At 35.6% G+C, this 14,271-nt stretch overlaps 4 protein-coding genes across 11 annotated transcripts; 1 reads left to right on the top strand and 3 right to left on the bottom strand.

The window, feature by feature from the left end:
• Positions 1-208: 208 nt before the first annotated feature.
• AT5G52050 (MATE efflux family protein) lies at positions 209-2,382 on the bottom strand. The gene has a single exon (NM_124584.3). The coding sequence runs from the start codon at positions 2,150-2,152 to the stop codon at positions 635-637; it is 1,518 nt and encodes a 505-aa protein (NP_200018.1). The 5' UTR covers positions 2,153-2,382; the 3' UTR covers positions 209-634.
• Positions 2,383-7,375: 4,993 nt separating this feature from the next.
• On the bottom strand, positions 7,376-10,765 carry RS41 (RNA-binding (RRM/RBD/RNP motifs) family protein). Of its 7 annotated transcripts, none has more exons than NM_001161301.1 (7): positions 10,652-10,765; positions 9,991-10,009; positions 9,270-9,523; positions 8,886-8,998; positions 8,567-8,805; positions 7,894-8,475; positions 7,464-7,797 (listed from the first exon to the last, which is right to left on the bottom strand). In NM_001161301.1, the coding sequence occupies exons 3-7, from the start codon at positions 9,292-9,294 to the stop codon at positions 7,767-7,769; spliced, it is 990 nt and encodes a 329-aa protein (NP_001154773.1). In that variant the 5' UTR covers positions 9,295-9,523; positions 9,991-10,009; positions 10,652-10,765; the 3' UTR covers positions 7,464-7,766. The 7 variants fall into 7 exon arrangements, with proteins under 7 accessions (NP_001330349.1, NP_001330347.1, NP_851174.1 ...); NM_001161302.1 differs by having other exon boundaries at positions 7,534-7,800; positions 9,198-9,523; positions 9,899-10,009; NM_001344975.1 differs by having other exon boundaries at positions 7,376-7,797; positions 9,198-10,009.
• On the top strand, positions 9,385-10,040 carry AT5G52045 (uncharacterized protein; the record flags this gene model as incomplete). Its single annotated transcript, NM_001344977.1, has 3 exons — positions 9,385-9,591; positions 9,636-9,747; positions 9,811-10,040. The coding sequence occupies 3 exons, from the start codon at positions 9,385-9,387 to the stop codon at positions 10,038-10,040; spliced, it is 549 nt and encodes a 182-aa protein (NP_001330351.1).
• A 75-nt stretch (positions 10,766-10,840) lies between the features above and the next one.
• Positions 10,841-13,000, bottom strand: AT5G52030 (TraB family protein). Of its 2 annotated transcripts, NM_203197.1 has the most exons (7): positions 12,373-12,956; positions 12,158-12,276; positions 11,981-12,069; positions 11,830-11,904; positions 11,630-11,737; positions 11,434-11,535; positions 10,995-11,344 (listed from the first exon to the last, which is right to left on the bottom strand). In NM_203197.1, the coding sequence occupies exons 1-7, from the start codon at positions 12,792-12,794 to the stop codon at positions 11,051-11,053; spliced, it is 1,209 nt and encodes a 402-aa protein (NP_974926.1). In that variant the 5' UTR covers positions 12,795-12,956; the 3' UTR covers positions 10,995-11,050. The 2 variants fall into 2 exon arrangements, with proteins under 2 accessions (NP_001318785.1, NP_974926.1); NM_001344973.1 differs by having other exon boundaries at positions 10,841-11,344; positions 12,158-13,000.
• Between the last annotated feature and the right edge of the window lie 1,271 nt (positions 13,001-14,271).

The raw sequence follows: 14,271 nt of genomic DNA, 5'->3' as shown, positions 1-14,271 counted from the left end.
TTTACCACGGAAGAAATTGATGTGTAAATGATCTATCACATAGAGGGATATACTTTGCCTCGAAGCATCACTAGAAGCTAATTAATCAAACATGTATATTTGAAATTGTCGACTATGGTTATAATACATATGTGAATTTAATTCCTTGTACACACCTTATTTGCAGTTATTTAAATATAGTTATATAATTATTTATGCATATTAAAAAAAAAAATCCCCCATTATTTTTACATTTCGTCCGCATGTGCTACTTTAGTTTGTTATATTGATTGAATTAACAAAGACACCCACAATCCCATGGTTATTGATTTTCTTCAGTAAGGTCAATGGTTAGTTTATTTATTTTCTCAAGATTTATTCTGCGTCCAAAAAAATCGTTACACTAAACAAAACATACAATGTAACTGAATTCTGTCGAATAAAGAAAGGTTTAAGCGATTTGAGCAAAATTTGACCTTATGAATTTAAAAACCTTGAATACAACGACGAATCTCTAGATTGTGTTATCATTACACTACAAAATTTACATTAATCCTCCAACGAATCTCTTCTCAATAAAAGAAAAAAGTTATCAACTAATTCAAAACAAAGTCAATTTGTTTTTGTTAAAGACCTCCTCATGACTCATTCCTCCCTACTTATCAACCATCCCAGCCTCCATATCCTCCTTGGCGTCGTCGTCACTACTGCCACAATCCACCGCCGTTGTGAGCACCTTAGCCCTTTCCGCCTCAAGTTCCCAATCGGTCCTACACGTCGCCGCCATCATACCAATCACACACGTGATCTGCGCCGCAAGCATCCCAAGCCAAAGTCCCTTAAATCCAAACCCAAACCAAAACGCCAAAACTGCTCCAACCGGAATGCCAACCGCGTAAAACGCCACTCCATTAATATTAGCTCCGATCTTCGGCCTCGCGGAGCCTCTGAGAACACCGCATCCCGTAGTTTGCGGGCAGTTCCCGAGCTCACATAGACCAACGATTGGCAGAGCCATGGCAGTCAACTTCATGATTTCTTTGTCATCAGTGAAAAACATCGCCCATGTGTTTCTAACCGAGACAGTAAACGCGAAAGCCGTAAACCCTAGGGCGATGCTGAGACCAAGTCCAACAATGGCTGCTCTTCTCGCTCTTTTTGGCTGGTTAGAACCAAGCTCGTTTCCGACCCGGGTGGAGACTCCTAAACTCAAGGAATGAGGGAAAATGTACACAAGAGAAGTGATTTGGATGAGAATTCCCATTGAAGCAACACTTGCTTTAGGGTCTAAGAGAAACCCACAAAGCAAAATCATAATCTCATAGCACCACCACTCAAGACAAACCGATATACAACTTGGTATCGCAAGACAGAGTAGTTTCTTCCATTCTCTCACACTATCTTCACATGTCTCCTCTGTTATCTTCTCGTCCTCATTAACACTTAGCTTGTCTTCGAAGAAACAGATGTAGAGAAAGAGGAAAGCGACAAGGTTGAAATTAGACACAACACCACTCAAAGCGATTCCTTTAATCCCCAAACCGAGGTAACTTACAAGGAAGAACGTGATTGGCAAGTGAAGAAAACTCGCGATCACTGTACAGATTGATAAAGGAAGAGTCTTTGACTGAGTCCGAAGATAAACTCTTAATGGGTGTAAGAAAGATTGAGCGACAAGATCTGGAACAGAGTAAAGCAAAAAGATGTGCGCTTCGGACGCGAGCTTCTTGTCCTGTTTCAAGATTAGAAGAATCTTCTCCATATTCATCCAAAGAAGTGTAACAGGGAGAGAAGTGACGAGAAGGAGGATGATTCCTCTCTTGACACTCGCGCAGACGTAGTTATAGCGTCTGGCTCCAAAGGCTTGTGAACAGATAGACTCAACGCCCATGGTTAAACCGGAGAAAAGAGAGTATCCGGTGATGTTTGCAAATGCGGCGGCGAGGGAGCCACCGGCGAGAGTGGCGTCACCGAGACCACCGAGGAAAGACAGAGAGACGAAGGAGCGAACGTAGAGGAAGAGACCAGTGAGGACCAATGGGTAAGAGATTTTGCAGATTGAGATTGCTTCATTTAGGAAAACAGAGAGAACAGAGGAGTGATTTTTCAGATGAGAGGTTTTTTGGAGTAAAGGTAATGTAACTTCGTCTCTGACACGATTTGATTGACTCATTCTTTTTGTTTTTGTCAATATCTGTGTGACAGAGGAAGAGGGAGAGAGAGAGAAGAAGAAGATTTGTAGGTGTGAAGAAGATTGGTTGAAGCATTTGGCTTTATATAGAGAAAGTAGTGAGTGGGTTTTATTGTTTTAACATATTATTTTTTTCGTTGCACTGGATTTTAATATTATTATTTTCAATTTGGTCATATGTATTTTATTTTCAAGTCAAATGGTTACACGCTTATTACATTCAAATTTGTATGTTCTTGTTGTTTAACTAGAGTTAAATCCATATACACGGTTTCTACTCAATCTGAAGATGTATTAGTGATGCATTGACACATAGTATCATTAGTATTAGTATAAATAGACTATCACCTCAAAATCATGATTTCAAAAAATGTTTATTATTTTCTTCTTTTGTCAAATGTTTTTTTTTTCTTGTCAATATATACAGTTTATAATGTGAATCAAAATCTATATGACAAAAATTAGAATAATAATATATTTTGTCTAAATCATGTATGTTGATTATACGCATGTTATATACTTATATCATGTATCACTATACTGATTCAAACTGGAAAAAACGGTGTGTACGGATTTAACTATAGCTAATTACAGTTAACTACGTGTGTATAATTTCTAATGGAATAGAATACATGCATATAGATTCATTTAAACGATGACAACCAGCTCTGGTTTGAGAAATTTAAACCTTACATTAAACGTGATCCTCATAAATCAAAATGGGGAAAAAAGAATGAGGAAAGATTAGTAAACCAAGCATAATTTACTAGCACTTGATCCAATTTTTGACTAATTAGATTGTTATATTATTCCCTTGCTGAAAAACCCTGAGAGCTGGGATAATTTACGTTAAGAGGAGGACCTTGAAATTGGTAATTTACGTTCACACACTTAAAGGAGATATTGCCATATGATAGACGAGGCCCAACTCAAACATTCAAGTACACAAAATATAACTTTTCATCATCACTATATTCTTTAATCAAATAAGATATGATTAGAGTTTTAAATTAACTGACACGGAACGTAATAGCAAAACTGAAACAAGGGACGGGTCAAATATATTCTCATGATAAACATGCCACTAACAAAGTACTTGGCCAGTGGGTTTTGAACCTATTTCAAATAGAAACTTCTCTTTTTTTCCCTGTTTTTTTAAAAAACATCATTTTCTGTTTATAACTTTTCAAAGTCGAAGTTTACACACGGTGTGCCCCACGCGTTGAATTAGACTTTTTAAAAAAATCCCAAAGTGGAGTTTGGGGATTAATGACAGCTCAAAAAAGTAAGCATATTAGATTTTAAAAAGTGCAATATATCATATATCTTTGTAAACAAAATGAAATTGTTTATCGTTACTCACACGATTATGTTCTCGAAATTAAATTTGGATTAGAATATTTGTAACCTAATTGTATACCAATTGTCACAAGAATATGGTCTCAATCTTTTATTTATCTCACAAGAATATGGTCTCAATCTATTATTATAGAGATTCAGTCTTTTGTATCGTACTTATTTAATGTTTTCTATTAATTACGAATGTTTAGGGTCATATTTTTTTATTTAGGCAAAAAAAGAAAAATCTAAACGGTATAATGAAAGCTGTAATCAGCAAAAAGATGGAAGTTCGTTAATATGCAAACTATGAAGTGGAATTGGCTGGTCGGACGTTGACCAGACATGTTCGAGCAAAATAGTGTTCAACACTGAAGAACAAAAAATAAACTCGTTTTGGGACCAAAGAAAACTATATATGTTCCTACATTTTTTTTGGGTCAACAACTATACTTCGCTAAAATTTCTATACATAAACTAACACAAGAACTAACTGTTACAAATTTTATTCATTTTGAATGCTATTTAATGATGTTTCTACTGTATAATACATTCAAGTTTAAATTATTTCTTTTTGATATTAATCGACAAAACCTCTATTGAAATTTTGTTTTAAAAAAAAACAAAGGTAAATGATATAAACATAATTTAAGAAAAAAATTCTGGTAATATCTTTGATTTTTGTATACAAGTATCTATACATTGCGAAATTGATCATCAGCACCGTGCGTAAACAATCAGAATGGTTAACTCCTCATGAAGCAAGGTACATTAAATTACCATTATGTGATTGTTTATTTTTTAAGTAAGCCATTAATTCCTTAACTAGTGCGTGAAAGAGTGAGAAAGTTACAGAATATATTGAGTCTAATTCATTGTATTAATATTTCAGTTCATTGAATTGAATTTGTACCTTGCATAACACATTGAAGAAAAGGGACTTAACGTATGCCCATACACATTCTCATTTTCCTATTTGAATTCTCTTTTCTAGTTGTGATGTTTTGCAAATCTACTTTGTCCTTACCTGAACAGATTTTTTTTCTTTTGTTACAAATATAAGTTTGATGACAAAGACTTTACATCGGTCTCTCGTGTTTATATTGGTTCATTTGTAAATTGTAATGATACCTTTCAGGTTTACTAGTTTTGCTAAATTCTTACATGGCCCATCATTTTTAGTCGAATAAATTATCATTTAGAGACGTATACACTTTTAATCCAATTATATGTGAACACTTCAAAAAAAAATTGACACGTTATTTTACAAGTTGGATTTTACTTTGGATTATCAGTGATCTTTTAAACTAATGTGTAGTCGGAAAAAAAACTCATATATATCACAACAAACAATAATACCGTTTACTGACATCTATATTCTAATCGATAGAAACTAAAGTATAATAAAAAATATATATACGTATTTTAACCTTTAGATACTCATATCATACTTTTGGAATTGAAAAGGGAGGTGGTCATGTTTATCTTGTCGACGATTGCAACTCGTCGTGCAAAATTTTCTGCCGTACCATTTTGTCCTATATAATTGTTTTCTCTTGTAGTTACTACGGGACTATACGGCTGTCCATATGTTGACAAAAGAATATTAATACAAGCATGAATTAATACATTTATTTGTCTATTTCTGCTGTTTTTATGATGTTTTTCTTAAAGTGGATTGAGTCAAATATTTAAAACGCCTTTCGGTAGATCTCATCTCATTCTGGATGTTTTGTAATGAAGAACCTTACTCCTTATAACACGTGTTGCTCTGATCATGATGATAAATCTAGTAGTAAAACGTATTGGTTACTTTGTGCTCTAGGTTAAATTATAGATTTTACTATGTCCAAATTCAATATTTAAACAGTGTGTAGGATTATTTAAAGTTGAAAGATGAAGGATAATATCGATTCCTTTCACTTATAACATTTCTTCATTTGGTTGAAAACGAATCATCAACATTTGACTTTTAGTAAAACGACAAAGATTTTAGTAAAAACGAATATTATAGTTTGATAACATTTCAATATCTAAATGTAAAACAAGAAAGAATTTCAATAGTAACACGTACGAGATGATGTGTCAATGAATATCAACTAAATTCATTGGATTCTAAGAGATAAATTCGTAACCAACTTCTCGTTTCCCTTTTTCCATCTTATCATTTTCTTACTCAATCTATCTTTCCAGCAAAGACAATATTTAATGAAATATTATTAGTTGTAAACTTTGTGATCTATGAGTCTATGACAAGTGATATACTCTTTTGCTTCCTTTTTCCGAAGATAATCACAATAATAGATTCCTACTATTTTGTTATACATAAAGAATATTAAAAAGAGACAAAACAAAAGTTTGTCTTTAATCTTTTTAGCCGTAATTAGGTTGTGAAAGTCAAAAGAAATGAAGCGACTTGTTGGGTGAAAAGCAACAACAAGCGGAGTTGAAGCCAAATGGGATTCATCATCATTTTACGGCTTACACATCCAACGGTCCATGTTTAATTGGGACCGTCACACTCCTTGTTTTAATATTCCATATTAATTCTTTATTTTACTTTATCATATACTCTATTCAATCTAAGTAAGTCGACAAATTATTCAATTCCAATTTGAAGCAGAGAAACATACAGTGAAAGCCCTTTCAAATTCAATTTGACTTGCAAAGCTATATCATTCTTTTATTAGACATTTTGTAGTATTTATGGACGATTTGTTGACGTTAACCTTGCATGTTTCATGAACACTATTAAACTTGTTGGGAAGAAACAAAGCTTAAGAGTTAATGTCTCAATCAAAACAATCAAGTCAAGATCCATTGAAGATAGAATTAGTACGTTAAGATTACGTTCAGTGCTTGAATTTTGTTAGTGTGATCGATAAGATAATGTGTGTGGGAGTTACGTTTCTAGACTCTCATGTCTCAACAATTGAGACACACTCTTTTTCTTTACTTCTTCTAGTAGTTTTAGCCTAATAAGTTAACCACACTTTTACTACACCTATCCTTTATAGTAATGTTTCTGCCTAACTTCCTCATTTTTTGTTACCCATCACATAAAATAGTACTAAGATAATACATTTTTTTTTCAAAAAGTATTACTACCATATTGGTTCCTAGCTAGGTGCATTATCTAACCACTGACAATTGCCATGAATTTGATGTTACTTACTATGGTTTTGTCCGTTCGTTTAACCTTGAATTAAAGCACGTGAAACTGGTGTTTTAGGCATCCAACGTATAAAACTTTTGGAGCATCATTTTAAGTGAAAACGTCAATAGTATAGTTGTTGAGGAAGAGAGAAAGCGTATACATAATAAGCTTCTAGGTTAGCTCAAATCCTTCAATGACAATAATATGAGTTTTTATTTTATAGATGTGTTTGTTAATGGGCTTAATTTTTTTGTTTTGCTCTAGGCAACAAAACATTACGGCTCCACAACATCTCTGAATGGTGACACTGCATAAATATCTAATGACATAAATCGCATAATGAAAATACTTGCAGAATGAAAAATCTCATAATGAAATAAACAACTATATACTTATTTATTTGCATAATGAATTTTTATATGAATTTTTTAGGCGAAAACGCAAATCATACGTTTTTACATTTTAGTAAATATTATGCAATTTTTTTTGGTTAGTAAGATTCTTGCATAATCTCATTAGAAAATGTTATTCCACCATTATGAGTGTTACTATTCGGAACCATTAACAGAAAAAAAAAAACAGAAAAATGAAAACCCAAATGCAAACAAAAGAAAAGTGCTACTTTTGTGTTTAGTATTTTACACTTTGCAAAAGAATTTTATAGACAAAAAAGTTCTATACAATATTACGAAGTTGAAAAAAAGTGGAAGCGCAAAAAGGCGAATGTAATTGAAATGGAAAATTTAGGGTTGACAAGTTGACACAATTCAGACCTACATTATAAAGGATTTCATGGCTAACATAAAACTTCTGATCTTGTCGACCATCTTTAGCACTATTTTCATGTTAAAACATAAGCTGCGCTCGTAAACATCTAAAGTCGGATATTGTAATCCAAACTAAAAAGCAATCTTTTAACCAATACTACGACAAGCGATTTCGAATGGAGTCATAATAAAGTTTACAAAACACTTAACAAAGACCCAAAATAACACACTAAATACTACATGACATAGCAAAAGACTTCAGTTTCGGATACAACTACTTTGAGAGACATCTTTTGTTTGTGAATCCAACACAATCATCTGTCTGCATCTCCAATCATTCCTCTGCTGGCGGCGAACGAGAGGGGCTGCTTCAGTTTCAAAACCACAAAAAAAAACTGGAAGTAAGATGATGATATTGATACCATTCAAATGTGATCTAAAGATAGCTTGGGATGTGGTACCTCTCGCGTATCGGGCTGTCTGCTCCATCGTATCCTCTTCCAGCTTCTACTTCCATTATTTGCCCAGGGCTCTCAACTTGACCATTCTCAGGGCTTGACTTCGACCTTGACCTTGACCTCTCCCTCCTCTTCTCATATGGAGGAGGACTCCTGCTTTCCCTTCTCTTCTCATATGGCGGAGGACTCCTGCTTTCCCTCCTCTTCTCATATGGAGGAGGACTCCTGCTTTCACCACGTCCTTTTCTTGGGCTTCGGTTCCTTACAGCTCCATTCTCTGGGCTAGCCACTCTCTCCCTCCTACGGTCATCCCTCTTGTAATCTGGGCTAAGCCTGGCTCTCTTGTAAGGGCTGGGGCTGCGTCTTCCACGACCATAATCAGGACTAGTCCTTTCCCTTTTGTGAGCTACTGGACTAGCACCTCGGCCATAGTCAGGACTTCCCCTTTCTCTTCTGTAAGGACTTGGTGATCGCCTTCTCCTATCAGGTGACCTATCACGCCGTCTTTCAGGACTGTATCCATTTCCTCTTGAATCATCATCTTTCACTGCATACTCCACTGAGATCACCTTATCCATCAGCTTACTGTAACAACAACAACAACAAAAAAAGGTCAATGGGAGCTGAAGGAAAACATTTGGGACAAATGAGAGTGTAAAGATGGACAGAAAGAAACCTGGAATTTGTAGCATCCAGTGCTCTGGTAGCATCTTCTTGTGCCTCATATTGGATGAATGCAAAATTCCTTCTGATTCTAACATTAACAATTTTACCATACGGCTCAAAGTGCCTCTCCAAGTCCCGAGTCCTAGTGTTTTGTGCATCGAAGTTGATCACAAACAGAGTCTTGGAAGGTCTCAAGCCAGAAGATGATCTCCTCGAACCACCTGATCTTCCAGCACCTCCACGGTCATTCTATACCCAGTATTAGAATTTGCATTCCATCACTAAATCCGTCCTGATAATAACTTTTAAAATGATATTCAAGATTCTACCTTTGTCCACTCAACACGGAGTCTGCGTCCTGTGCGACCATATTCAAAGCGATCAAGCGCTCGAATTGCATCTTCAGCATCCCTTTCATCTTCCATATAGACAAAAGCAAACCCTGGGGAGAGAACCAAAAGGGAAAGTCAGAACATGAGAACAATCTTATCAAGTAAACCAAGAAAAAGAACCTCCTCCAAGAGGAATTCTAATATGAAGACTCTCCCTTCCACGGCAGTATCAAAACAGCCTTTACTACTTACTGTGACAAATAAGTTTTGAACCTAAAATCTCTACAAACTATAAGTAGTTTTACAGACCTTGCATTATGGAATTAATATGTCAAAGAAGAAGAACTGAAAATGAGGAGGAGATGAGACGGAATTGTGAACAGAAACGTGGTGGCGCAAACTCCATTTGATTTGCTGCCTCTGCTGTGAGAGGTTGGTATAAGTCTACCAAAGAGGCATGTGCATCTCGAAGAGGAGAAAAGTCAAGAGGAATGAAATGCAACTAAAGTCGGGGTTATGGGAACGTAGTGCCATTGCGTGGATGAGGTTGACTCTTTTGGGCAGGAAATGGATTTTCCATATTGTCCATCAATGGGCTGTGTGGGAGAATGGGCATCCCAAGATCGAAACAAATCCTGCGCCAAAATCAAATGTTGAGTATGGCGGTTTTACCCTAAAATTACTCGATCTTTTCTCTTCTGAGGTATGCTATGAACTTCATGCGGGGTGCTTCAAGTTCCTTGGCAGATGTTGGAATCAGATGGTAGCGAACCGAGGGAATACGGAATGTGGGATGCAGAGGCTAGAGAGCACACTTTGAAAGGACAGTCCTCCAGAGAGTCTCATGGAATGAACGCACGTAAGTGGATTTTAAGAACAATGCATTTGACTGAATTTCGCTTGTTGTTCATCGGATTGGTAGTGGTTTACGAGACTTCTTTATCCATTTCAATTCAACCAAACAGAAAAACTAAGAGAAAGTATAAAGAAAAACAAGAACCAAGACTTACCAGCTTTCATATCAACCCTCTCAACCTTGCCGTACTTTCTGAAAAGCCGCTCAAGATCACTCTCACGAGCATCATACTCAAAGTTTCCGCAAAAGACAGGCTTCATGATTCCTACAAAATAGACAACAGAAACGATTTATAGCTCCTCTCAACAACCTAAGTATCAAAAGATATCCAAGAGATACTAAACAGAGCACAGATTTGACCAAAATATACAAATAAACACACTCCAGAAGAGAAGCAATAACAAAACATATAATTAAGATCATAGAACAATGAACATAACAGGAACCAAACCACAGAAAAATGTAATCATCTACACTTCCAAGTTTTCAACTTTATAACTGTAATAATCAAAATCCAATTCATCACAAATTAACAAACCAATGCAAATTTCATACTTCAAGATTTCAAATTTACAACTATATTCAAAATTCAATTCATCACAAGTCACAACCCATAACATACCACAACAGATTTTCATTAAAGTTTTCATATTTATACAAAGGAAGCCCAGAAAGTATGGATTTTTTCAAGCTATGATGAAAAAAACCTCAGATCTGGAAAAAAAAAATCAACCATATGAGAAAACAAAGCAAGAAGAAACTACAATTTCAACAGACCTAATGAAACAAGAAAAATTCAACGGAAGAAAATGAAAAAGCTATCGAATTTAAATCTGAAGAACAAGAGAAGAGAGAGACCAAAGAGAGAATCGAATTCAATATCTGAAGAACTCGATTTTGATTATACCTTAGAACAAGCAGTTGAAAAATCGTACCGGCCGTCGAGAGTCGAAACCCTAGAAACAAGCTTCTCTAGATTTTATTTGCTTTCTTCGAGGCTCTCTCTCCAGATAATGAATCTTAAACATATATTTATATTTATATATATATATATATATATATTAAAAAAAAAAATATTTTATTTTTATTTCGTTACCAACTAGAGAAGTACAAATAATTTTTTACCTAAACATTTTATGTTTACAATTGAAATTTCTGCAAAATATACATCAATTTCATATAAGACTTTGTAGTTGCCTCAACAAAATCTAGAGGAAGAAGAATCATATACATACATATTGTACTCATTTAGATTCTTTTTCCAGTTTCCTTTTTAAATATGCAACAACTTGTTTTTTTAGTTATATCATGAAAGGTTTTGATTCATCATCAGATACTGTTCATATAACTCCCATAGCAAGAACCCTATAATTGTGTCTCTTACGAAGCTCTTTAAAACCTTTTGAATCCAACCGTTCGATGTAGTACCAGTACCACCATTATATGAATCTCCTCTTCCCACCAAATCTCTAAACCGGAGATCCCCAGAGTCTGACACCAACGCGTAGATGACACCATTCATGTGTCCTTTCCCGATCACTCCCACCACTGTTTTACACCCATTCACTGCCTTACTTCTCTTCAATGACCAAGCAAGATACTGTCAAGGCAAAAAAACACATTATTTGGTCAAGTCTTATCAGCATACGGTTTTTTTGAGTGTCGCTTTGTTTCGGTTTTTATGCTTACGGTATCTCTTTCGTGTATAAGAGGCATTAGGAGTGCCGGGTATGAGAAACTTAGCCGTTCGTAAAGCTGCAAACTTCCACTGTTTTCATCGGTCTCTTGTTCCTGTTGCAATGCAAACACAAACCGAAAAGTTACAACTTATCTTATCATCTTCTTGAATTAAAGCGAAACCGAGTTAGCGAAAGAGAAACAAAACCTTAAGCTCCGCTGCGGATATACCCGATGACGATGTGATTACCCGAGTCACAGCCATCACCAGATTAAACTTCTCTCCCCATTTCAAAGAGTTCCAAGCCCTTTGGAGCTACAATGTTATAAGTTCAATGTAGATTCCATTGGTTTTAAACCCATATGTAACTACAAAAACGATCAGTTGGTACTTGGTATAGTCATTACAGTTATTTCGATGGGTCGATCTCCAAGAACCAGCTGCGCACCAACTTCCTCAGATGCTTTCCGAGCAGCACGAAACTGCAACAAATAGCAATCAAGAAGAGACTGAATGTCCAAAAACAAACACTAACTCTTGAGGTTTTCTCAAAAGTACCTCATCCCCGAAAGGGCGGTCAGCAACAGAAGATAACTTAGAAGAGAAAACCGCCAATAGAAGTCGCAATGCCAACGCAGTTTGCCCTCCTATGATCATCCCAAACACACACATTCATCAACGTTGAAGTACAAAAGCGAGCAATGGTAAATAAAAAGCTTTGATTAGTTTATATACCCAAGTCTAAACTCCGGCCAACAGCACCGAGAAAGCCAGTCCCGGTCAACGACAACTCTCCGGATTTTAAGTTTTGGTCAACCTCTCCTCCAACACTTGAAGTGTACATAATCCCAGCTCTGCAACATCAACACCAAGCTCTGCAATTTGTTACACAACACAATGGCTAATTCAATTTCATCAGTTGGCAATAAAGTCATCAAATTTCACGAAACCCGAATTTCGTTTGGATAAAGAATTGGACTTTCCTGCTACGACAGAGTTCAACGGCGACATTATCAGGCTTCACAGTACGGACGACGCGTTCAACGATGGAAGCAGATTCCGGCGAGATATGAGAAGTGCCCACAAGCCAAATCGCTTCCGGCTCAACGAACTCTTTGCGCCAAGCTGGAACAGGACCGAAACTCTGTTTCTGGAGAAGAATCAGAGTCCCGTTATCAGCGAGGTCAAGCAACTCCGGGTAAGTTTTCGCGATTGCGGCGCGTGATTCCGACGCGATGTCGTTGCGGAAATCGAAATCCGGCGGAGGAGTTTGAACGGAGACGGAGACTTTGATGGGTCTGAAAATATGCTTTGAAGTATAGGGAGTGAAGAAAGGGAACAAGGTTAGTGATGGATTCGGAAGGAGTTTCATCGCAAGGAATTCAAATCAAGAAAATCTTGATTTGGATCGATAATTGTGAAGAAAAAAAAGATTGAAGTTTTTTTATTGGTTTAGATTTCATTAGCGATATACGAGGATGGCGAGAACGCACGTTAATGGCCACAATGGAACTTTTACGTTTTTGACATTTGGATGTATGAATCACCAAACATGACAAGTATAATATCCAATCATTTGGTCGATTCTCAAATTTTATTTTGCATATAGATCTAAGAACAATCGTATCTCATTGCATTATCAATTACACGATTCTAAGCATATGATTAACATATACACCAACTAGTTCATGATACAACTGCCGCCATTTACCGATCATCGAAAAAGTTATCCGAGAGTTTCTCAAACATAAATTTCGATTCCTTTAAACACTTGTAAATGCGATTTAGATATTGGATGTGGAAGAAATGGTGGAGAAGTTTACGAATAGCAAAACCAGAAAATTTATCTTATTTGGTTATAATGCGGTTCTTGGGAATAACACAATGGTTCTTAATCAAATTAGCTACTTGAGAAGCTTGTTGAGGTTTACGTGGAAGCATGTGAAGATGAAAAGTTGATGAATGAAGCTTGACAATCAAATTTTCTACCTATAAATGTTCGATCTTTACTGTTTAGAATCGGTGTTTATTCATGACTTTTAGTAAAAGTCTTTTACCGTGTTTGCTAGTGTGTGTTTTTCTGTTTTATGCTTATGTAGTAATTTTGGTGGTTTATGTAGCTTTAGGTTTCTCATTTTTTTTTGTTTTCTTTTGTAATTTTTGTCAAAATTTTCAAAAATGGTATGAAATTTTACTTTTTACCAAAAAAAAACCTAAAAATAAAAAAAAACTAAATTATATATTCATTGTATTGGTTCAAACATATTCATCATAAAATGTGAAGAAATGGATTATCAATGTTTAGTCCATATATCTAAGATGGGATTTTTTTTTTTTTTAAACACTCTAAGAAATATAATCGAAAATGTTGGCAGAGATGCCCAAAATTTTACTACAAAAACGGTTCACCAAGCGTTTAATGGGCTATTAAGACAATGTTCATATGATAGGCTATTAGCACGTGATGATGGACATTGGACAACAAAAAACATGCAAAAAGTAATTAGTCAGATCGAAGAGCAAAGAAGCAAGAAAGAGCTAAAGGACCGGAGGTTGTCGTATGGTGAAATGTGGCTTTAATTTAACGTTGGTACAACGCGTAGGGGCCTGCATGCCCATTTTTCTAACCAGTACTTACTCTTTCGTTATAAGATATCTACATATGCATTTTACACTTAACATTTTCTCTAATTGTAATCATGTGTATACGTCCAACTATGATTTCATATGATCATCTATCGAGCATTTTTAATCTCACAAAAACTAGTTTCTATGAGAGGATTAATGGATTTTTTTTTGTCTAGCTTTTTCGCCAATTCCTCTTTATTATATTTATGTAGTAAACATGT

The sequence above is a fragment of the Arabidopsis thaliana genome, chromosome 5 (assembly GCF_000001735.4).
Source record: "Arabidopsis thaliana chromosome 5, partial sequence".
In the NCBI taxonomy this organism is placed as follows: Eukaryota; Viridiplantae; Streptophyta; class Magnoliopsida; order Brassicales; family Brassicaceae; genus Arabidopsis; species Arabidopsis thaliana.
The sequence above is the reverse complement of the archived record's forward strand: the minus strand, read 5'-3'. Positions and strand labels throughout refer to the sequence as shown.

What these genes read in the sequence shown, in the direction of transcription:
- AT5G52030 (NM_203197.1), bottom strand. Translation starts at nt 12,794, where the DNA reads ATGAAACTCCTTCCGAATCCATCACTAACCTTGTTCCCTTTCTTCACT. An exon ending in TGGCCGGAGTTTAGACTTGG is followed by an intron (nt 12,070 to 12,157) that starts GTATATAAACTA and finishes GGATGATCATAG; the next exon opens with GAGGGCAAACTGCGTTGGCA. An exon ending in ACCGCCCTTTCGGGGATGAG is followed by an intron (nt 11,905 to 11,980) that starts GTACTTTTGAGA and finishes TATTTGTTGCAG; the next exon opens with TTTCGTGCTGCTCGGAAAGC.
- AT5G52050 (NM_124584.3), bottom strand. Translation starts at nt 2,152, where the DNA reads ATGAGTCAATCAAATCGTGTCAGAGACGAAGTTACATTACCTTTACTC.
- RS41 (NM_124583.4), bottom strand. Translation starts at nt 10,004, where the DNA reads ATGAAGCCTGTCTTTTGCGGAAACTTTGAGTATGATGCTCGTGAGAGT. An exon ending in TCCGTGTTGAGTGGACAAAG is followed by an intron (nt 8,806 to 8,885) that starts GTAGAATCTTGA and finishes TACTGGGTATAG; the next exon opens with AATGACCGTGGAGGTGCTGG. An exon ending in GACAGCCCGATACGCGAGAG is followed by an intron (nt 7,801 to 7,893) that starts GTACCACATCCC and finishes TTGAAACTGAAG; the next exon opens with CAGCCCCTCTCGTTCGCCGC.